Source organism: Cydia pomonella, chromosome 18 (assembly GCF_033807575.1).
Source record: "Cydia pomonella isolate Wapato2018A chromosome 18, ilCydPomo1, whole genome shotgun sequence".
Lineage (NCBI taxonomy): Eukaryota > Metazoa > Arthropoda > Insecta > Lepidoptera > Tortricidae > Cydia > Cydia pomonella.
Genome location: NC_084720.1, coordinates 6,196,056 through 6,221,471, shown reverse-complemented (window position 1 = coordinate 6,221,471; position 25,416 = coordinate 6,196,056). Strand labels below are relative to the sequence as shown.

General features: G+C 37.0%; 1 protein-coding gene across 7 annotated transcripts in view; it reads left to right on the top strand.

Annotated features, from left to right (window-relative positions):
- The window catches only part of LOC133527948 (aldehyde dehydrogenase, dimeric NADP-preferring), a 54,521-nt gene extending 33,003 nt beyond the window's left edge, over positions 1 to 21,518 (top strand). For 6 of the 7 annotated variants that reach the window (XM_061865158.1, XM_061865159.1, XM_061865156.1 and 3 more), the window contains 8 exons: positions 4,999 to 5,220; positions 6,061 to 6,224; positions 8,430 to 8,660; positions 10,596 to 10,799; positions 16,396 to 16,511; positions 17,627 to 17,762; positions 18,288 to 18,438; positions 21,354 to 21,518. In XM_061865158.1, the coding sequence (XP_061721142.1) occupies positions 4,999 to 5,220; positions 6,061 to 6,224; positions 8,430 to 8,660; positions 10,596 to 10,799; positions 16,396 to 16,511; positions 17,627 to 17,762; positions 18,288 to 18,438; positions 21,354 to 21,374 (1,245 nt within the window). In that variant the 3' untranslated portion in view covers positions 21,375 to 21,518. Of the gene's footprint in view, positions 1 to 4,998; positions 5,221 to 6,060; positions 6,225 to 8,429; positions 8,661 to 10,595; positions 10,800 to 13,700; positions 13,817 to 16,395; positions 16,512 to 17,626; positions 17,763 to 18,287; positions 18,439 to 21,353 lie in introns of all 7 variants that reach the window. The other variant, XM_061865157.1, reaches the window with a different exon arrangement.
- Positions 21,519 to 25,416: the final 3,898 nt, after the last annotated feature.

Here is a 25,416-nt window from a genome sequence, read left to right as displayed (position 1 = left end):
TATTGTGACGGAAGAGTAACTACGGAACCCTATACTGAGCGTAGCCCGACATACTCTTGGCCGGTTTTTTTTAATAATAGGTAGATACTACCTCGAATGATTACGTATAAAGTAATGGTCTTAAGTCTTTGGTGCGTAGCCAAGGTGACAATCGTTAATCATTAACGCCAATAGAAAGAAAAAAACTGATCAAAATGACAGTTGCGAACGTAAAGTCGCGTAACTATATCTATATACATTATTTAATTATTGATTGGCTTTTATGATTACCGATTCACCTTATCTCTCCGCGAATATACGTTACTAAATTAGAATATTATATTATGTGTATGTTCCCATAAATGTTTTAACTTACATTCAAATCTATGATTACAGACCGACTTTACTTGATAAATACTAATACCAGATTAAATGTTGTAATCTTTGATTGAAATGAATGACAACCAAACGGCTCACTAAACCAGGGCGCACTTTGTTGGTTTAAAATAGGGCTCCTGATATCCGTGATACACGCCGATCGATCCGTAGCTACGGGTTCTTAAGCCCGGCGGTACTAAGATCACGAATTTCACGAACACGGCAAGGTACGTACCTCGTACCTGCGTTCGCGACCGGATTCACGTGACACGCCGTGACACGCCATGATACGTAGCCCGTACCTGCGTTCGTGTGCGGAGCTTCGGGCTCGGCTAGGTACTTATTGCACGTCTCGTAGGTTCGACACGCCCGGGAGAAAAATAAATAAGGACTAGGTATTATTGAATTGAGTTACCACTTAGTATATTGAATACGGGACGTTCGTCGGACAAACATTTACGTGTGAATTAAACTTAAATTGTATTTTTTGCATCGATTTGAATATAATGGTTATATCTAAATAATTTATGGGGTTATCCTGTTTTTTGTATAACCAGCTAATGATTAATAGTCAAAACTAGCGACCTGCTCGTTGCATAGAACTAATATAAATATAAGGTGTAAAACTCCCTAGTAAGTATCATTATAATTATGAACTTAAGCAACGCTGTGCTACTGGTTGTCATTATTAAATCAAGAGAAGACATTTTTTTCTGTTAAGTATTAATGAATGAATGAAACATACTTGTAAAAGCTTGCTACTATCAATTTCTGCAAATCTTCGGTAGGTATGATAAAGGTATTACAGGTAAACAAATTCAACAAAAACACATGTACGGGGCCACGGAAAAAAAAGTACGCAGCTGCAGTTCTTATCAGTTTCGGACTTTCGGCACATTAAAGAGTACTGTTTATTTCTAGATTGAAGGTAATAAATAATGACATATTATTGTTAGAGCGTTTTATTGTATGACTAACAAGCTAAGCCAACATACCGGGTTTTTTTTTGTAGATAAGAAGTGCAGTTGCACGTGCAGACAAAGATAATAAGATTTGCGAGCGACTTATTAAAATGAAACAAACAATATACATAAGTAGCTGTGGGCTTTACCTTTTATTCGTTAAGTTGAAAGAAGTGACCGCGATGGGCGCGATGTTTTGTTTTAAAAATTCGTGGTATTTTTTATTTAATCTGGAGTTTAGAATTGTGAACTCACATTCATTGTCATTAGTTACTCCTGACATCACAGTTGGTCTCCTGACACACAGTGTTGTTGTATTATTTTAGCAACTCGTTTATTAAAGTAGCTATTCATTGTAATTAATGTTTGGTTCTTTTCATTTATTACTCATTAATATTTAAAAGGCCTTCCTATTGGAAATAAATTTTAATTGAAAAGTAATGAAACGGAATTAGAGCTATGACTAAAAAATTCATGATAAATATTTATTCGTAGCTCTTAGAGACCGCATCGTATCTTCACTCAACGTCGCGGGCGGACCGAACCGGCGTGTTCTTAAGATACGTGAAGCCGTGATCACGCCTACACGGATCTACACGGATTCACGTACCCTAATTTCACGTAGCCGAATGTCACGTGCAGAACGGACCAGAAAACCGTTGCCGTGAATCAAGAAACCGGGCGCACGGCTACGGGTTCACGAATCACGGAAACGACCGCGAGCCCTAGACTTTTAAAATTAAATTTCAGCCCCCTAACCTAGCTAGGCTATTCGAATTATATAGGTAAGATGGTGAGGATTGCATAACGGCGCCCCTCTTTACTGTCTGCATCTATCAAAACACCGTCTTTATGTGTACCTTTAGCGATAAGATATTATAAAACTTCGAATATCGATTTTTTTTGGGAAAAATACGTTTCAGCCGGTATAACAAAACACGTGCTCATTCTTTTTTTCCTGCTCTCCAACATATACTCAAACCAGCCATTAACTAGCAAGTTGCTTGAGCATCACATTCTATAGGAGTTACATTTAGTAATTTTTTAGTACTCTGGAGGTCAATTTCTCCCAAAAAGTTGAGTTTGGGCAGCTGAAAAAAATACGTGTCAGTTATTTTAGACTACTCTATAACATATATAAATCAAATCGGAACCGGACAGTTGGTTACCTTTCCTTGTCAGTGAACAAAACTTGACGCCAATAATATACTGTTAAAGTGTCTACGAAATGTCACCAAATAAAATCCGAGTCGTGGGTGGGATTTTAACAAAAAATTATATCGCAATGGAATAGCATTTGAAATAAATTTACGTAGGAAAAAATGCACCGCCACTGCAATAAATTCAGCTCACAAATTCTAATACTATCTGATATGTCAGTGACAGCTTACAACAAGACAAGGACAAGGAAGGACGACGTGGGAAAAACAAATGTAAAACCTGTAATATAATAATAAATACATTTGTCAAAAAGTACATGGAATAATCTGCTATACCGGTGACGTACCTAAGTCCTTCCAATCGCGATAACGACCGGCGTCAGTATGTCCGATTGTCCGCAATGACCCTTTAATGATGTCGATGACTTGTGGCCGCTGTAGGTAAGGCACAGGATAAGAGGAAATAAGCTGATGGAAATAAATATCAAGCATAAAATAGTCCGTCACAGAACTTTGTCAGTAGAAAAAGGCGCGAAATTTAAATTTCCTATGGGACGATAACCCGTCGCCTCTATTTTTTTAGATTTGTCGCTTTTACTACTGACAGAAATTACAGTTTGATTCCTAAGTATCGAATGCTACAAATGTGCCATAGAAACCAAGAACCATTAGAAACCAAGACCTAAAATGATACTATAGTTCGTGTCATCCACGTTGACGCGCAGCTTTCTCAAATCTAACCTCTAATAACATGACAATACGAGTTAAGGCACGCGTCTTCGTGAATGACACGATCCATAAAATGATAATGAAATTCAATTTAAAATGGAAGCTATCGACAGGTAAGGAATAAAACTTTGTGAACCTGTCGTCTGTGTTTATTTCGGGTCTGACGCACATTGTTAAATCCTCTTTCTTGCATTTAAGAACTATTTTTTGCTCTGTACGGCACGATATATTGCGATTGCAGCAACCCACAAATAAAAGGTTAAAGTATATAAGTACATTTGACCGAGCGGTAGCGAAGGTCTCTCTTTTAGCGTGGGCAAAAATGCTTTCGTATGTCCGGATGTTCTCCTCTGCAGGTCCCATTTCATAACCGATTATCGTGAAAATTTGTTAGCAGGTACGGTAGATAGATAGAATACTGGCACACCTCAGTAAAAGATACAGCTTAAATCAGTTAGTGATAGAGCAAGAGAACAGGCGGTCTTATCGCTAAAGAGCGATCTCTTCCAGACAACCTTTGGATAGCTGAAACAAAAACAATTAATCAAAAAGAGTAGGTGTTACAAAAAAAACGTAAAAAAAACGTTGAAGCCTACACACAATTTAGGTAAATCAACATACACATATAAGAAAATAAAAATAGACATACATAAACAGCTTAAGCTATCGGTTTGAAATTTGGAATAGTTATGAACTAGGTTAACCCAGACACATTGAAGGTATACTCGTAATATTTTTATTTTATTTTATTAACTATGTAAAATGTCCAATATGAAGAGGGGGCAAAATTTCAAAGTCTAGTGACTAGGTCAAGTGGGGTATCATTTGATGGAACTCAAATTGTACGTTCCAAAAAAATTTTTTTTCGTCTTGAAAAAAAAATTTGATGTATGAAGGAAAATGTGGAAGAAAATACCGGTATGGGTAATTCCACGAGACTGTAACGTCAGTTACCAATTCTTTCGTGAAAGTGACACTACGCCACTTAATTATTTTTTATTTATTTATTGAGGAAACAAACAGTCACATATTAATATGTATAAGCTTATAAAAAAAAGGAGTTACAATAGTTGGTACGAGTATATTATATTTTCAAGAAAGTCCATCCTCTTAGCCGTCCATACACAGCATGCAAATCTTACTAACTAGCTTTAATATAAAATATAAGCTTAAGTGATAACAAACATACCTTTAGTTCCATTGAAAATAAAAGAATACATAGTTAATTACAGATCGAAACAGGGAAAGTGTTAGGCATCTTCTTGTCTGTCACGCATACAAATAAAAACATTTAAATTAATAAATGTAAGAACTCACGAAAGAATTGGTAACTGACGTTACAGTCTCGTGGAATTAACCGTATTCGATCCCTGGTTTATTACATTTGAAATTTATATGTGATTATATTAAAGACATAGTGTGTACGGAACCCTCGGTGGGCGAGTAAAACTTGCACTTGACCGGTTTTTTTATGTTCTTCATGGTTTCCACCATTGTCATAAAAGAGTTAACCCCTTACCGCATACGTAATCATAATCATATATGGCGGATATGATATTCAACTCTATTCACAATTATTAGAGTTGGAATTTCAACGAATATTTTTTATTACAAGCAGTAAGGGTTAGGTGCCAGTAGGGTCTATGGCACTTAAGATCATTGTAGGTTGTGACTTCGACTTTCCATCCACGTTGCGCTGCCCGAGAAGCATTGACGTAAGCAACATAATTAATAAACATTTTCAAAAGGTATTTTGTTCAGATGAAGCTTACCATTAATCTGTTCCACAGCCGCCAAAAGGCTTCGTGAACATGCTGGACGAGGTGGTGATCTACAACGACCCGTACGGCGTGGCGCTCGTCATCGGCGCGTGGAACTACCCGCTGCAGCTGCTGCTGCTGCCCATGGCCGGCGCCATCGCCGCCGGAAACACCGTCATCGTCAAGCCCAGTGAGCTGTCCGTCGCCTGCGCCAACTTCGTGGTGGAGACGCTACCCAAATACTTGGATAATGTGAGTAATGTATAAATAGTCTGATAAACAAACCTTGTCAATTTAAAAAGGCGGTAAATTTGAAAAATGTAGACGCGAAGAACCGATCTATGCTAATTTTGAATTTCACGCCGTTTTCTACTGACAAAGTTGACTTGCCAGAATAGTTGGTCCCACTCTGGTGTCGGAAGCTGGTTGCAACGTGGTCTTCGTCAAGTCTGGTAAGCTGTTTCTAACTGTATTAGTGTAAAGAGAGACGGGTAGTCTATCTCGTGGGCGAGATACTGTCGCGACACTCCTGGGATAGCCCGGCTGAATAGTTTGAAATGTGAATAATGTATATTGATCCCACTTAAGATATTGGTGGCTAGTACTATTAGAAAGAAAGAAAATATAATTATTTTAAAAAAACAGCCGTTGATGACCCTTGCAGGCTCTCTATGAATATAAATCATCTCTAAAACATTGCCCCCATCCGATCAAAGCTAAAGAGATACCTACTACCATACTTAATTATTTTCTCGTGGCCAGACAAACCATATTTTGCGATTTGTGCTCTTAAATATATATCCGGTACGTCAAGACTAAAGGTCACAGCTCATTAGAGCCACCCCGCACCCGACCCTCACCGCCTCGCCTCGAGCGGTTAGTATTCTTCGTATGGATTTCTATGGGCATGCGCTCACTACATCAACTTCGTACCACCACCGGATAAGTTGATGTAGTGAGCGCATGCCTATAGAAATCCATACGAAGAATACTAACCGCTCGAGGCGAGGCGGTGAGGGTCGGGTGCGGGGTGGCTCTAATGAGCTGTGACCTTAAGCGTGGTGTACAGACTTCATTTGTTGAACGTTTCAGGACGCAGTGCAAGTGGTAGAAGGTGGTCCAGCAGAGACAACAGAACTGCTCAAGCAGCGGTTCGACTACATCTTCTACACGGGCGGCACCAACGTCGGCAAGATCGTGCACGCCGCCGCCGCCAAGTTCCTCACGCCCGTCACGCTCGAGTTGGGTGGCAAGAGGTAACACGGTTTTTAAACTTAACTTTTTTTTACAGGTTTCACTGCCCTTATTATTACTAGCCACAATATATCGGTAGCTTAAAATAAATATTTTATAAATTCAATTATATTTTATGAATTTAAAGAAAGACAATTTTAGGTATATTTAGACATCATTATTATTTAAAATCCTATAAATTCTCGCGATAAAAAATACAGCTTTTCCACGTAAATAGACACGTGCTAAATTGACAAATAGAGTCACCTAGGTCGAGGTTGTTTTCTCTAGGATCGATCGTATACGTCACCTAATAGACAAGCGCGTCGTTTTATTTTTTAATTTCATTTTTATATTCGTACTCATCATTTATTTCCTACATTTTAATGACTATTTAGACAAACAATGACCTATGCTATGAAGACTTGAAGAGCTACCTTTTTGTAAAATTAAGACACAGCTTAAATATACAGTGTCTAAAATTATAACAGTCATATAATAAGCAATTACCTCCTTGAAACGGACAGTTGACCAGAATGTGTTGTTTCCATAATAACCGGCAATTTGAATCGTTAATAGTGCTTTAACGAGTCAGCGTTTATTTTTAACTGACTTGACAAAAGGAGGCGGGCCTAAGAAGTAGTTTTGAAATTGTTTGTAAATGTTACTACAACCAAAGATACATTGATTGAGTAAGATGCGTGATTTCTAATACAATTTCGTGCTTCGATTGACAGGTAAACGAGATGGCGCTGTACAGCTCCATACATTTTACGGTAACTCTGATTGTCAAAAGTTGACGTTTGACAATTCAGTGACCGCAAAACATATGGCACCATCTGTTTTGAGTGTCAAACTATGGGGTACATTTTTTCTTAGACTTTATCCCTCTATTACAATCAATTCTCTTTGCTCCAACTTATAAACAAATCCCCTGCCGAGTTTTTCATGCGGTTTTCACTTATCAATAAAGTGTTTCTTGAGGAAGGTTTAGGTGTATAATTTATTAAGGTTTGGTGTAAACTGTGCGATGCCGGGGCTGGTTGCTAGTTGTATGTATAAATTGGACGTATAATTTATACGGATTTGATATTCTTTTGTAACGAATAATTGCACGATTGATGATAATAAGTGTGATGACGCGATTCATCGCCAGTAAATGGTATTATTCTTAGATTTTCATTTACAATTTATATTTGTGTCTTCTAACAACTATTATCCTATCCATAGCTTTAAATTAACGTTACTTTAACCCTTTTCCAGGCATAGTACGATTTATCGACCACATACGCGCCATTTGAATTTCAACTTTAGCATTCCGATTTAAGGTTCAAATTAGATTACACTTTCAGGAAATGTTACTTGTCTTCAAATGAATCATCAGAGCTGGATTAATTGGAATATATTTGACTTTTTTGGGAAAACCTTGTAGATTGGTGCGGCCTGGAAAAGGGTTAAAGCGTCATCCCTAATTGGGTACTTGACACATGTTGAATATTAAAACAAAACTAGCTAAATGGATAGATAATGAGCCATCCATTATAAAAAAGTGGAATTTTTAAAGACATATTGAGATTATAATTTATAAAGAAATACAAGGCTCCAAACTTTCAAAAAAATATTTTAACTTATAAGTTACGAATTGTAACTAACATTTTTCTTTATGGGCCCCGGCCTGAAATAAACGGATATTTAATTTAATTTAAGTAAAAGAAAAAAGAAAATAATAAATTGTATGACAACTATATACATAAACGCAATATTTCAGGGTCAAAATAGCAATTTTCTTGATCTTCCATACATTTAGGACAGACTAATGTAATGTGACGCCACATTATAATATCATTTTGTTAGAGGAGTTTCAATCGTCGAGTGCGAGCGTCAGACTTTAACTCTCATTTCTGATCTTTGTGTTGCTTAAATGCCATGAATCCTATATAGACATTTGATCCTCAGGAAAATCAAGATCGATTGACATTATTTACAAAAAATTGCGTGGATAAAACGGTGTGATTAATGTGATTATATTACCGGAGTATTTAAAGTTACTATATTGATATTGGCCAGAGTTTTTTATTGTACCCATCATAGTTATTGTCGAAAATTTATTAAAATTAAGTCGCGGTACCTCATTAATCTCGTTATTGATACCACACAAACGCTGGTTATACTCCTTTATCTCATAATTACTGTGTAAATTTTATAATAGAAATATATTTTCCCACCAGCCCAGTGTACATCGACAGCACAGCCAACCTCGAGGTGACCACGAAGCGCATCCTCTGGGGCAAGTTCATCAACTCAGGGCAGACCTGCATCGCCCCAGACTACATACTGTGCAGCAAGGAGATCCAGGACAAATTTGTGGCCGAGGCCAAGAAAGTGTTGAAGGAGTGGTATGGCGAAGACCCGCAGAAGTCTCCCGATCTATGCAGGATTGTGAACAGCAGGCATTTCAGGTAATATTTGCTAAAATAGGCTAGCTTTGTAACGTCTCTGTTTTCGCCTACATACTATGCAGCAATGAGATTCAGGAGAAATTCGTGGCTAAGGCAGGAAAGTGTTGTAGTGGTATGGCAGGTTTGTAATGAAGGTAATTCAAGTAATACTTAGGTACTATGATAAACTACTTTTATATATATAACGTGTCAAATCATCAACTCTGGCGAGATTTCGACTACATCCTCTAGGCTCAACGAGGAAATAAAAGACTCATTTATAGGAAAGGCCAGGTAAGTGTTGAAATGGATCAGATCATCAACTAATCAACCAGAATATAATCGAAACTTTAAAATATTTGCTATGGCTTTTTTTTAATAGATAGAAAAATATACTTTAATAAAACCGAAAACATAATAAATAAATAAATAGAATAAAATTATAACTAACTACAAAATTATTACTAATACCTAAAAAATTAAAACATGCGTGACCTAGGGCCTTATATCTCAAAGAATGCATTATTATTATTAGTTCATTTATTGATGTAAAACATTACACACTTACATAGTATAGTCGCCATCAGATATATCGGAGCGGCCGAGGTGCTCAAAAATATCAGAACACGCCCTCTAGCGCCTTGACAATAGAGGCGTGTTCAGATATTTGTGAGCACCTTCGCCGCTCGGATATCTGATGGCGATTGTACAATAAATGCGCCAAACTGGAGTAACCAGTTTGTTGGCGCGCCGCGCTCAAATCCCACTTAATATTAAGATATATGTTTACATTATGACTTACCTATTGTATTGTTAGCAGAAAAAAAGGAAAGCATAGATTTAGGTGTGTTTTTTTCCTGTAATGTTTATTTTCTTATTGTTTTTGTAAATATTTATTCATCGTCAGTTTTTTTTTTCAAACTTACACGTGTCTGGCAGATTTACGTCAGAGCATAATTATGCAATTATTAATCTCACCGACCTTGCGACTTAGTATACTTCGTATAGTGCACAAATCACAGTACCTACAGTAATTTTATTGTTTATAATCCAAGCTATACATTTATTGACTGCGTAAGATGTGGAAAGTCTTAACTCCCTTATTCATACAACTTTACAAATTGTTTATTCTCCTTCTTACAAATACATAAGTCATAATGTCAGTTTAAGACAAACAATTAATAGTTAAGGCTGCGCTTCCACCAGATGTGAGCGAGGATGCGTAGCGAGGGATGTGTTTGTTATGAACCAATAGAATCGTTCCGCGCTGAGCGATGAAAACAAATGAAGTGATTCTATTGGCTTAATAAAACATGCGTCGCTACGCATTCTCCCAGATTTCTGGTGGAAACGCAACCTAATTGAGGCTTGTAGTGGATTTATGATTATCTTTATAAGACAATTTCATTCTTCGAATCTATCGGATAAACGGGGTTGCGCTATACGGCTACGTACATATGTTGTGCGATAAATTGGGTGGTCATAAATTGACGAATGTGATTAACATTGAACCCATACTATTTTACTACCCAGTGAAATGTATCTTTTCACATCACCTATCCGAAAAAAAAGTAATAGTAGTATATAGTTTTTTAATTTTTTTGCATACTATATTTTTTAGCTTAAATAAAATTATGAAACATAATAAATTCCTCATAGGTGATGTGAAAAGCAGTATGTGTCACATGGTAGCGAAGTTATTTCCACCTTGGGCAATTTGGGCATTAACACTTGAATCCCTCACTACACTCATTAAATTATAGTTTCCTTCGCTTCGCAATTTTATCACTATGCCTGTCACTTTCGCACTTACATACTTGTTAGAACGTGACAGGCATAGTGACAAATGATAAAAATGCGACCGTGCTACGGCTGCCTGATTCAATGTACGCCCACGCCGTAAATATTTCATCATTTTGCTCCCTTGTGCCACAATCTACTATTATAATTTTCCAGCCGTCTCCAAGCCCTAGTGGACGCCAGCAAGGACAAGATCGCCATCGGCGGCAGCTACGACGCCCAGGAGCGCTTCATCGCGCCCACCATCCTCACCAACGTGACAGGCACGGACAAGATCATGGAGGACGAGATCTTCGGGCCCATCCTGCCTATCCTGCCCGTGCAGAACGCTTATGAAGCCATCAAGTTCATCAATGAGAGGTAAAGACAAGTTTTAACCCTGATCAAGACAGGCGATTTAGTTTAAGGTTCATTCTACAAAAATCTCATTCGCCTGGCAATTCCTATTCCAAATTCCCAGGAAATTACGCTTTCTTAGTATCTCATGGCGACTGTGTAACGTGCCAAGTTCCATCAACAACTAAAACAGGTAAGCGGAATCTCCTGGGAATTTGCGAATAAGTATAGCCAGGGTAATGAGATTCCAGGAGAATGAGAGTAGAATGATATCTATATTCGATAATTAAGACTGACATAAGAATCCCATTTTTCTACTGTCAGCCTTGGTAAGAGTTATTCAACAGTAGACAATATTTTGTGAGTCGAGCCTCATGTGGGTTAAGATTTTTTGTTTTTCTGGAGTTGCGTTTCTGTCGTTTTGTGATGAGGTGATGTCATCAATCAATCAATCATCGTTTATTGCACCATGGTAAAAATACAAACGTTGTTACAAAATAATTCAGTCTCTCATGGACCCCAGAAGGGCATAGCAAATATTTTCTTAAACTAAGTATTATTAAACACAGTATGGAATATACTTATTAACTATAATTCTATCTGATCAATAATAAGTTATTTAACAAATTTATCATTGAGAAAATCTGTAACTGAATAATAAGCTTTTTCTGCAAGGAACGATTTCAACTTATTCGCGTATGTTGTGTCCCTTTCCTCTGCTTTTATATAATTCGGAATATGATTATAAAATTACACAGTAATAAATGTACACAGTTCTTGAAATTATTTTAGTTGCTTAAACTTTATTGCACAAAGAAAAAGGTCTTAATGCCAAAAGGTATTCTCTGCCTGTCAACCATTGGGTCAAACAGAGACATATGTTGCAATTACGTAATGCATTTTTATACAATGTGAATCTCAAATCAAGTACTGCTATGTCTCTTACATGGCTTAAATATATATATACATAATATGTACATATAAATAGACACTACAAGGACTGTGTACACCGGGATACATTACGTTCAATTATTTAAATCATATGTGTGTCATCGTTTCAGGTGGATTCTTCATCTCAGAAATTTAATTTGAGGTTTCCATTAAGATAACTCCATATGGGCTTCCAAACGTATCAGAAACATTACAATTTACAAACCATTACCATAATGGAATCCATCGTATATCACTTATCGTCACGCGATGTTCCGTACAGTCGGCGACAGAAGTAGCTACCTAATGTAACAAGCTAAAATATTTTATCTGAGTCTTCTCTTGACATTAGAATGCGTACCGGTCATATTATGTATATGTGACCGAAACCGGCAAAACGTCCCACTTTGCCATAAGGACGCCTTGACAGGTTATTCGTATAAAGATACAAGCAAATCTCGTCCTTATGGCAAGCGACAAAGGAGGACGTTTTGCCGGTTTCGGTCACATATGCGCGTTTGTTTGTTTTTTTTTTTCATATAAGTTCGCCTTGGTACATACATATTTTCATATCTCTAATTGTGTTTTTTTTGGCGTAATTTTGTTTGTGTTCAATAAATTGACATACATATTTACCAAATATGTACATTGAGCACTGATTTGCATAATAGCTACTTTTGTCGTTGACACTGTATCATTGAATCCGACTATTCATGGAGGAAGGCCGATTTTATCAAAGTCATCGTTTTAAATGGTCGCCTAGAGTCCGGATGTATGACCACTGCAACTGGTTTCCATACTTATTAATATGTATGTCTCTGTCATACGTAATTATCGTCGGCTAATATAGCGTATAATATAATAGTGTATCGACCGAAGGGGTTGAAAACTTAGGTATTGATAGTTAAATACACACTTTACCACCTTCAAATGGAGTGAAGTTTGCAACTTTAGACGAAGTTAGGTATTCAAAATACTTAAACTAAAGAAATTACATCTGCCACGAATAATTGGCGTTGGCGCTTGTGGCGACCCACGACAAATGTTTAATCGTATAAGAGGGTTATTTCAACTAAAAAAAATTGTGTCATACTCGGAACTTAAGTAAGTAAATACTTTATTGTATGAGAAAAAAGAAATATTGATTACATGAGATAGAACTTATGTCAAAAAAGTATTGATATTTAAATGAGACCCGAGAGTAGCATAATAATAGTAACTTTACTGATTGTACATATTATATTATTCAAAGGTTAATGTCATTCAACACATTACAGTACTCAACTCGTACACATAATACAAAAGCACATTACGAATGGTGACGTGTCATAAAGCCAGGATGTTCCTATAATAATATTATTTATTTGGAGTCAACAAGGTCAGCTATCTTTAAACTGGAGTAACGACACGAATACATTGTTTGTTATTTGACGATGCAATGTACACTTTCGTACAGTTAGGCTCATACATCAGACCAAAGTTTTAAAGGTTTGGAATGATTTAAGGCAGGCACACAAGGTGCGTGTACGTAGAATGTGCATTGGAATATACAAATCCTTATGAGAGCAGGCACACTGTTGGGTGATGTGCGCGTCTCAAACATTGTAGGGCACGTCGGTGTGCTCTGACCTTTAGAGTTCGCTATGGGACGACAGTTATTTTGCCTTATTCAGGTCTCCCATATCTCAAATCAAATAATTGCGAAATCGTAGATCATAGTGAGAAAGCTGACGCATAATCGGTTATTATACGTTTATAGAATCTAACGGGAACGGCAGGAAAAAATACGGAAAATCACTACAAAAATAACCTTTAAGATATTTCGTAATCCTTGAAATATCATCTCCCCTAATATGTCGCTGCGTTCTACTGATGGGCCTCATGCCATAGTTAAAGGGTCATTTCCACAATCATATTTTTTATCATGAATCGTGTTGGTTTTTCTTTTTCCTGTGTTGTCATTGTCGTGTGTTCATCGCCATGTGACGGTTCCAGGGAGCACCCCCTAGTGCTTTACGTGTTCAGCACGGAAAGCAACATTCAGAAGTTGTTCAGGGAGCAGACCCGCTCGGGCAGTCTGGCCTACAACGACACGATCATGTTTTACGGCGGTAAGCACTGGCACGGCTGGAATTCATGAAGTAGATGGTAAAAGGCCTTTTATAAATAAATAATATAAACTCGCTTTTCGGTTGATATATCATAGGCAGCTGAACAGTACACATGCAAGGTCAAATAAGAGATTCGTCGACGAAAGTCGCTTACCTCTTCTCTCGTTCGAAAGGAGTTTAGAGGTTGGCGACTTTAGCTCATAATTTGTTATGAAAATATAAGTAAGTAAGTAAAGTAAGTAAATATTCTTTATTGCACCACAAAGAAGACAAATTAAAAAAAAAAACAGATAATAATATAAAATATAATGGACGATGCTATTATATTTTCATAAAAAGTTAAACTATAAACACACTTTTAATGAATCCAATTAATTAATAGAAATAATTTGATTTGTTCGTAACTATACAGTCCCACGTGTTTAGCAGCAATCTGCTTGTAACACGTTGGTGTTTGAATATGCAATAGCACAACAAAACATATTAGGCAACAGTAAATAACATTTTGTGATGATACTATTTTTGAACTAAAGAATTCTTTTTTTTTTAAGTTGAAAAAATACTGCCTTGGGTGAGACTTGAATTCGGAGTCTGCCGTGAGTTCAAGTTTCACCCAAGGCAATCATATTTCCACTTTTAAATTTATTCTAAGTTTAATAGCATCGTACGCAGACGTTTCTGCTTGTTAAAAATTAAGTTAACGAATTCTTGACTTTTTTATACTACATTGGTGGCAAACAAGCATACGGTACGGCCCGCCTGATGGCAAGCAGTCTCCGTAGCGCCTGCAACTCCAAAGGTATCCAGAGGTATTAGTTGCCTTCGAATATATCTTCCGTGAAGCTACTTCAATATTCCTAACTTATATTCTTTAAAATGAGCTAGAATATCAAAAAGGTCTTTTATTACTATTTAATGCGATTTTCTAGCTGTAATTTTGAATGCCATTATAGGTAATGGGCCAGATTTGCTTGTCATCTCTTACAGCGGTGGAGGCTAGGCTCGCACATTCCTGCTAATATTGTGGTGTGGGGTTCCGACAGGTTGTGGTTTATGTTTTTGGTGGTGGTACTACAAGGTACAAGTTGTAACAATAACAAAAATAGTGTAGATCTATATAGGGCCATATTCGGTATTGAGTTCTAATTGGGAAAAAGTAGAAGAAAAATATTTTTGACGCGAAAAATGTATGGACTTTGTATAGAGGGGTGGCCGACTTCGACGACATAGAAAAAACATGTTTACAATACATATATTATGGTAAGTAGCACTTTCCGTGCATAAGCCGAAACTGTAAAACGTTTTACGATACGCGTGCGAATAGGTAATTCGCAACTTGTGTCGATTTAAAACACTCCCTTCGGTCGTGTTTTAATTTATCACCACTCGTTGCGAATTTCCTATTTTCTGTACTTGTATCGTAAACAACTATTTTCGCGTAAAAAAATTTTCTTCTACATTTTGCTAATGAAAACATGAACAGAATATGCCCTTAAACATATCCCCACTCTTTTTGCTACACTTATAGATGATTTTGTGCTTGACAGATGAATTTTGAAATTAAATTTTCTACCTTATAGATATAAAAATTGTCTTTGTTTAATTTGTGTTAAAGTTATAAAACATGGTTTCAAAACCTTTGTCAAGCATGAACTTAATGTGATATATCTGCAAGTGTATTGCGATAGTTTGAGACACAAACCTGTACAAGTTTGGTTAATGCCACATTTTAGCTTAATTCAAACGCTACTTTATAAGTATCTTGTATAAACTGACAGCTAGATATTTTCTGCGTAATTAATAATTTAGTCAAATATAATTAAACATTATGACCTAAGTACGCTAAACTGCTTTATAACAATTAAACATGTAAATATAATCTTATCCTCTGCTTACAGAATATGCTTTAGAGAGTAGATGATGAACGCGTATTTGCTGTAAATAAAATTAAGAACAATGTTAGCACTAAATGTTTAAATTTTTAATTACTGTTAAAATAATTATTTTAATCATTCTACTTTCTAAGACAATGAGGTTAAAAACCAGACAATCTTAATACAGAGGTCATCTTATAAGAATCAGAACTGTAGAGATTCGTACTAGCATAGCAAGACATTGCCAGGCGTTTTGAGACTTTTGAGTGCTACCAAACGTATTGACTCGTTGTGTACTACGTACACAATTGAGTGCAATAAGTAATAACTATAAGTGACGTGGATGACGCGAAACTGGTCAACTTTAGAAAGTCGAAACATTTCTGCATCATTACGCTGTTAAGGTCAATATGGGTATGTGTGGCCGTGGCTAGCGTTCACATTTGGACCTGATTACGTTGGTTGGTGTTTATTGCGAGTTGCGAATACAAACAGTTGCTACCTGCGTTTAGTGGCAAATTCTTGAACGCACTCGACACTAAACAATGTATAAACAGATCTTGGTAAATTAAAAATATCAAATTCGTTGACAAAATTAGAGCTCATATACATTTAGATGAAGAGCCGCCCTCTGTGTTAAGAAAGTCAGTTTTCAACCTCATCGAACACGGTGGCAGCACGCCTGACTCCTCGTCTGCTTGTTAGAGAGAAGCCGCTGACGATGTACGTGTTCAGCAAGGATAAGGCTCTGGTGTCCACCATAGTGGACAGCACCAGCTGCGGCGGCATGTGCGTCAACGACACGATCATGCATATGGGAGGTTTGGAACTTGCACCTTTTTAAATGGATGTCAATGGGTTTTGATTAAGTTTAACACTCAGTTTAAAATTTTGTATGGGTTTTGAATGAATGAAAGGGGCAACTAGTACCCCATACATAAATACCATACTTACCTGATATCTGTGATTACAAAGAGAGAAACTGCGGGGTGTAAATGTTAGATTTGCCCCGGTCGAACATAAATTAAAGTTCTTAATTTTAAAGGGTTTTAGTATTAAAGTAAAAGCATCAAGTACTTATATATTGCTTATAATAGTAGTCGATTATATTATGTACTTGATTATTTTATGTATAATGGCATGGTTTTAGCTATATATCGAAGAATTCACTAACATTCTAACATGGCATGCTCAGCACAACCATAGACTACTAAGACGCACATAGTACTAGTGACTAGATGGCGCTGTATATACGGGACCGCCCGTTTTATCATAATTTATAACATTTAAAACTGTTGCGAATTGAACACATTTTAAAACATATTTAAAACCGAGTCTATCGCGAATTTATTTTGTTACCTTTATTTCTGACGTTTCCACGCAGGTTTCACTGGTCGTGGTAAATATGTTATAAAATGTTATTGTAATTTAATTATAAAACATTGCGCCGCTTTGTGCGTCCTATCATTTAAGGGCTTATGGCATAATGGCACAACTGTAACTTGCTTTTATATTTACACAGAACTTTAGCCATAATACTGATCACAGACCATAGATTGAGATACTTCAACAGTATGGAAACCGCATGTCGATTATTGATACCTTATATCTTATGATATGATGACGTTACGAGAGCAATCTATGCATGGGAAACTCTTTTTACTTAACCCTTTGTTTTCAAACAAGGATTTTATATTGCATGAAATAGTCGCTCGAGCGAGCGGTGTTCGGTGTCTGACACCTACACTCCTAGGGATAAAAAGATGCACGAATTACGAGCATTTGCTGCGTTGAGTTCAATATATGGTTTGTGGTATAACAATGAAATAAAAATTCTTTAATCAGCGGGTTAAACTGGAATAATTGTCTCCAATTGTCGTGTTCTTTCAATCCATAATATGCCGTAACTCGTATATAATAAGGATTAATTCCGCAGTTGAAACTCTACCCTTCGGTGGAGTGGGCTACAGCGGCGTGGGCGCGTACCACGGCAAGGCCACGTTTGACACGTTCACGCACAAGAAGAGCTGCCTCATCAAGAACTTCTCGTCCATAGGAGAGAAGCTCGCTTCGTGAGTATAGCTATTGTAATGTCGGTTGAGACGCTGGCTGGGTACAGCGGGGCGCGGACTACGGCAAGGCCGCATTCGACATAAGGTGAACTACCTCATCGAGAACTTCTCGCCGATCGGAGAGAATCGAAGAGTCGTGGGCAGGATACAGCTAGATCAAGATAAGTCTGCAACGATTCCGATAGCACACGCAGTGCAAGTGTTATTTATACGTCATAATTTCATAGAAGTTGACGTTTAAAATAACACTTGCGCTGCGTGTGCTAACAAAATCGTTACAAACTATCTCGGCCTAACTGTATAGCTATTTTTAACACAGGTTTCGCAGTTGCCTATATTCCATTCGGATTTTAAAAATAATGTTATATGTCGTTGGGTCAGCCGATGAGATACAACATTTTGTATATACGATCGAGACACTCGTCTCTTTTTAATTTGGCCACATTTAAAAAAAAACTGTTCACTATCATAATATTTAAAGATGTTCGTATTTATTGAATGATGTCAGGCGTAATATTTTTCCAGGGGGCGCTACCCGCCGTACACCGACGGCAAGCTGAGCTTCATCACGACGTTGATGCGCAAGCGCCCCGCGCCGCCGCTGCGCGCGCTGCCCTACCTGCTGTGCGTGGCGCTCGGCGCCGGCCTCGCCTACGGCATCGTAGCCTGGAACAAGGTAAAGAAGTAAGGGGTACCGTACCGCCTAAACAAAACTGTTATTACTTCTGTAATAGCAAAATAATTCCGACGTTTCGATCGGTCTGTAACAACGGATTGTAAAGATGAATCTTACCATTGGGCCAATTAGACTACACATCTTACACAATCACAACTGTTCACAACTTGAAACTCATTGCCGAGGACGCTCAGAGAAGCATTACGTCCCGCCTGCCAAGATACATCTAAGGCGCAATGAGCTCTACGACCATAAAGTGCGATGCGAAAGAAATCATCACACCCAAGAACTGTCTCACTGAGACAATATTAACATATTGCTTTTGTATTCTCGTATTCACTTACCCCCTTATTCATAAACGTCTACTAAACTTACGAAGCCGCTAATAATCGTTTGTCCCTTTCCATCATACCGATACGTCGGAAAGGGACAAACGATTATTAGTGGATTCATAACTTTAGTAAACGTTTATGAATAAGGGGGTTAGAGCTCACTCTGCTTTTTATTATACTTTCGTAGTCCAACCAAGTCGCTGCCATGTATCTCCTTAACTAACTATTACCACTTGCTAACATTTCTCGTGCGTTTCACTTGAGTATACCTCATCCTAAAACAATGTGGTTGTTCAGTTCCAAACAAAACTACATCAAATGTCACTATTTGTTATTTTCAGGGATCGGAAACCGGTATTTTTTGTATGGGAACGAAAACGGTATTTTTTCGTTCTTTGTTAATTATTTCATTCCTAATCGGGCAATCTAATAATACGAAGTCGTTATCTAAAAACACAACTGAGTCCTACATTTTGAGTATAAAATAAACCGAAATATATGGTTATTTCGATGTTTTTGCAAAAAACCGGTTCCGATCCCTGGTTATTTTATTACGTTAAATTAGTAACACGACAGACAATGATATGTTGGTAGATGTTGATTAATTGCATAAGAATAACTTTTGTAATTACAATCCTATAAATATTAAGATCTTCTATTTGGAGCAATAAAGTGTCAAAATATTTTAGGCCCGATTTATGCTTCTATATAAAAAAAGATATGTACTTATATCAGCTTTTTTTAGTATTATCAGGTAGGTTAAACAAAACATATATTTTCAATTTACTTACTAAAGCAAACAAATAAAAACATACAAAATACTGTTTAAACATTATATCATGAAATATAGATTGGGCTCCAATCGGTGATGTTTAAAACATTTTAGTGCTATTTACTTGCTAGTTTTACGTATCTAATGTTGGTAAGAATACTGTCCTTATTGCAGCTTTGATGCAAAATAAAGTTGTAAGATTATCTTGTTATTGTTTTAAATTGGCAAACAGCTTGTGTACCTATATTGCAATAAATATTATGAAAGTAAACCTTTTGTTTTATTATAACATCAGCCGCGAGAGCTGAAGCCACTGGTTCGATTCCAGCCCTCGGCACTGACATTTATTTCAGCTTATTACGACCATACAACGGTACTTTTACTTATTAGATTATATTAAGATTCGGTCGAATTTAGTCTGTGATTTACACAAGGGAGTATAAGAGCAATCATGGCAATACTAAATCAAACTACGCGTATCTTATCAACATATCGTAGAATGATATCTAACCTTTTTATCACGTCATTACTAGTTTTGAATATAAGTACAAAAAAATATAGCACCAAAGTTATAATTCAGCATGGAGTTGCCATTCGCAAAAATACAGTAGTTAACCGATATTTGCTGCCACTTTTTGTTAAAGAACTTATTAATAATAATAATTTTATAGGTACTATTTCATATAAAATATATTTGAATCATAGCTTACAGTCACATCTGACGAACGGTCTGGCCTAGTGGCTATTACGTACTACCCACTAGGCTGCCCTACCCCCTGCCTATGAAGCCGATGATCCCGGTAAGGGCATTTATTTGTGGGATGTACACAGATATTTGTTCCTGAGTCAGGGGTGTTTTCTATGTATAGTAGTGTGTATTTATCTATGTACGTATGTATATCGTCGCCTAGAACCCACAAGCTTTGCTTAGTTTGGGGGCTAGGTTGATCTGTGTAAGATTGTCCCCAATTTTTTTTTATATGGTCACACTAGGTGGAGTGAGTGAGAACTTTTACTTAGCATCGAATGAGTTCGAGTGTAGACCTTGACACAAGCCCATATGTAGGTAAATGTTGCCAAATGTATATCTACTTGCTTTGTAGTTTTATGGCTTCTATGGAACTGACAACAACTGTCTCAATATGGAACACAATGTAGCAGTTCCATGGAATTAATGGGAAGTTGTCAGCATAAGAGTTCATCTCTTTTCTTTATGTATGCTTGACTGTCTATTCTGTATAAGGCTCATAATGTGCGCCCCTGGATTTGCTACGCTACTACTACAATCAGTATTGTAGGGAAACAGACCGTACAGAATGCACACAACACACAAATTTCGAGCCGCTTTTGTCCTTACGTCCCCCATCTCGCTGCACGCGCGGCCAACTCCAAAATGGCAAACTCGAAAACTTTATCTGAGGGCCTACCGCAAACACTGCAATTCGCAAATTGCGGACATCTTTCTCTGTCAATCTAATTACGCCTTAATTGGAGTAAAAGGGAATGATGCCCGCAATTTGCGAACTTCGGTGTTCGCGGTAGCGCCTCTGTCTCTCTGTGTGCAAGAGTGATATGAAGGCAGATAGCGATTTTTCGATGTTGGTGGTATACCCTCTGGACTTTGCCGCGGGTACATCGTCAACGGGGATGTGATGGAATATTCGGCGAAATCGATTGGGATTGTAACTTGTTAACCTTTCTATATTTTTGCTCTCGCTACGGTAACAAGCGACTGACACGTATTGATGTACCATATAAACGCTAGCGAACCAAATCTTGCATAAAAATAATTTAATTCTTTTTTTTTTCAGGCTGTATCTGAGGAGCTGTAAGCGGGTGGACCCTAAACAGACTAAAGAAACGAAGTACCAGGGATATTTGTGATAATATTGTTTTATTTTTATAAGAAATGTTATATCTTTACTATTAACTATTTTAAATAATGGAACTTATAAGTTTACAAGCATTCCGCTCAACTGTTGCATTTATTTTTTGTTATGCTTTGTTTATTGTGTGTGGGTATACAAACGTAATGATGTGATCACCAATTTGCAAGAAAAGAATGAAGTTTATTATATAAACCTGCAATACATGCAAAAGTCTTTCTAAGAAATAAAGTTGAAAAGAGTTTTCTGCGCTTAAATGCAATTACAGGTTACCGGCATTTATATTATAGTTGAATCGACACAGCGCCTCCAAATGTAGCAATAAGTCTGTTCACGGGAGACCCAACGATGAATCGGTAATCGTCTCGTTACGTCCGTACACCCGACTTAAGTGCCAATTACATCCACACTTTATCAGGCCTGATATCAGACCAGATTTCGGGCCCGGGAAAGATTTTTTTCCGTTGCACCAAATATCAGCACATCGTTTACAATATTTGAAATGTAAACAAATGTTTCATATGCAAAAACATCAAAAAATTTTAATAATAAAGTATTTTTTACATTTCAAAATTGTTAACGATGTGCTGATATTCCGTGAAACGGAAAACGATTATCAGGTCCAAAATCGGGACTGATTTCGAGCCCGTTATCAGGAAGTGGGGATGTAATTGGCGCTTTAGGCCCGCCTGACTTGTCCATACAGTACACACCAGTATTTCTTCCTCATTACATCAGGTAGCAGTACTCCTTACTACCAAGTCAGGAAACAGCCAGAATCATCGTAAATAACACGCTTGCCATCTGCTACAATAATAATTTTATATTGATTTTTTGGGCACAAATGTTCTTACTTAAAGGTTAATACTGATCTAATATATTATTCTTATTTCGTTTTAAGGCAGGCATCCGATGCTGGTACGTCCAAACCATAGTTCACGTTGCACGATTTATGAGTAATATTTATATTTTTTTATATTATTTTTATTCTAAATCTAAGTCACTATTCCCCTAACGAAGTTACTTTAATGTACAAAAAATACTAGGCAATTAGGTACATGTACGATATTTGTTTTAGTTAAAGGTGATGGTTTTTGAAGATTTGTGTTGCCTAACCTTTGAAATAAATATTTCTTACAATTGGTAGGAATAGAAGCTTATTTACTTACGCGTACCAATGATTTAATAGCTCTTTAATATAAACATATAATATTTGATACATTAATGGTTAGATTTATTGAGTGTGGAATTAAAAGGAGGAAAATCTCTATGTATGAAAAGTGTCCATCAAAAAACATTAAATAAACGACACTACATATAATAGATGTGCTTATACGCATGCGCCCGTGAGGGACAGAACATACGCAATGTGACAAAATTAGAAACACGTTTTTACATTCCTGACAACATACCACAAACAATCTACGTAATTTGGTCGGGTTATTTGTTGGCCGTCCCCCCCATTTCATCTCTATATTATTATACCTCTATGGTTCATGTAATCCATGAGCCTACCTAGCGCCATCGGAGATATTAGGAACTATTATTTAAATCTGAAAGCTGGTCACTTTTGCAATAGTTCAGCTATAAGAGATTTTCCTCCTTTTAATTCCACACGCCATACTTAGTTCGATTTTTAACTGTGTGATTTTGGTTGGGAAGTGTGGGGCCCTCAAAATAAATTTGGTACCTAAGTAAAAATACAAATGAGAAAAGTCCTTAAACAGTTTTATTGACTGACATAAAACACTTCACTCTCGCACTTACATACTTTCCTCATAAGGAAGATAAAAGTGGTACATGTCAGTATGTAGAAGTCAGACCATGGTAAGTTGGTAGCGATTTTCACAGCCCAGACAATATAAGTGTTATTTTAAACGGCAAACTTCTATGAAATTATGACGTTTACTTAACACGTGTACAGTACAGGCTGGGCTATCGAAATCGCTGCCAACTTATGGGCCAGTTTCATTGGTCGATAACTCTGTCTATATAAAGCAGGCGGTATAACGACTAGTGAAACTCATACGTCGATATACGGCAGACATAACGACTAACGACTAGTAAAACTCGTCATGGCATGCATTTCGGAAATCTCCCGCAGCCCTCATACGGGCACTACCGACCAATGAAAATGGTTCCCCGATTCCGGGCCCTATGGCATGCTTTATGGAAATCTCCCGCACCCCGCATGCGGGCCCTATCGACCAATGAAACTGAACCCTTCGCTCGGTCTGACTCTCCGACTCTGTTAGTAGAATGTAGGCATGACAATGGAAAGGCTGTGCATGTTTTTATTGGTTTATAAATAAGGTTGTAATTTTGGTATTTGGTATTTCAAGAACCACAAGAGTCCAAATTGTTTATATTTATACCATCGTAATTGTCTGATTAAATACTTTTTATTGGATAACACCATACGTGACATCTGTACAAACTATTACAATGGTGGGTAGGGTCACGGGCTTTAATTGCGGTTCAAGCTAATTTGGACAATTTGGTTATATTACTTGACGCGGCGAATGATGATCCCTATGACAGTTCCGCTTTTGGATAGACATAATTTAAAGAATAATTGTAGGTTAAATAGGTTTTTACCGTATTTTTATTACCTCATTGTTATATTTCTAAATAAAAAAGTGTTTAAGTACCAAAAAAGTCCAAAAACATTTGACATTGACAGTTACTCCATACAAAAATAAACTGTCATAGGGATCATCATTGGCCGCGTCAGGTATAAAAAAAAACCCTTAATCTGTAGGTACCTGTAAAATATTTGGTATTAAAGTTTATAATAGCAAATAGCTTCACCTGACGGAATGTACCATATGGGAAAAATAACACATATCATTAAAGTGCCTTAACAGTGAAATTGACTTCGTATTATTTTTATTCTACACCCTAAGACCTTATTTCCTTTTTCATTATTATGCTATACTAAAAAAATGGTTAACTCTTAAAATGTCATCCGATGATTGAGAACGATTAGATAAACCTCGTTATCGCTATGTTTAAAACTTAACTATAAAAGTAACTGTTTATACAGAGCGTAAACTTAGCGTTCTTCATATGGAATTATGATAATTATAAAAAATACTGATGGTGGATAGAACATACGTATGTAAACTAAAACATGTAGTTCTAAAGCTATTTGTGTAATAATGTTCTATAATATTTATTTATCGTTGTTCGGTGATCTTTATAAAAACTGGAAAAAAGTATTTAAATCCAGATAATATCCAAATACATGTACGTGATGCTGATGCCCGCTGTACACACTCGTCGGGAGACAGGCAGAGAACGAGTGTATACACTGTACATAAATACTGCTCCATTCTCGTGTTGCTCTTACTCCACTCGTCTCGCCGTTCTCCGATTGTGTCAGGCGGTACCGAGACTCGACGAGTGTGTAATGGCTCCTCTACACGATGGCCCAGCGTAGGCCAGTCCAAAGGACGCATTTATGCGTTAGAGGGAGCAAGTGATATCGCTATCTCATTCCACCGCATAGCTGCGTCCCTTAGACTGGCCTACCCTGGGCCATCGTGTAGAGGAGCCCTAACAGTCGGCATGACAATTTAATCATTATAGTTTACCAAACTTTATTTTATTTCACTTACCGCGTTGATAAAGATTAGAAAGTAAATGAATGTAACTTCATTTATTAGGTGCCGAATTATTTGAGGGGGTTTCACAAAAATCTCCTTGATATCCCAACTTTTTAACGTACTGTTTTTCTTACTACAAATTTCTAAAGTAGATATGACTGAAACCGGCAAAACGTCCCACTTTGTCGCTTGCCATAAGGACGAGATATGCTTATATCTTTATACGAATAACCTAAATCAAGGCGTCCATATTGCAAGTGACAAATGGGAGGTTTTTACCGGTTTCGGTCACAAATCTAAATATCCGCTGGATCGTGTAAAACTGTCTTTGTATAATTTTATTAATAGCTGCGTACAACGGAATTTAAAAATAAAACAAA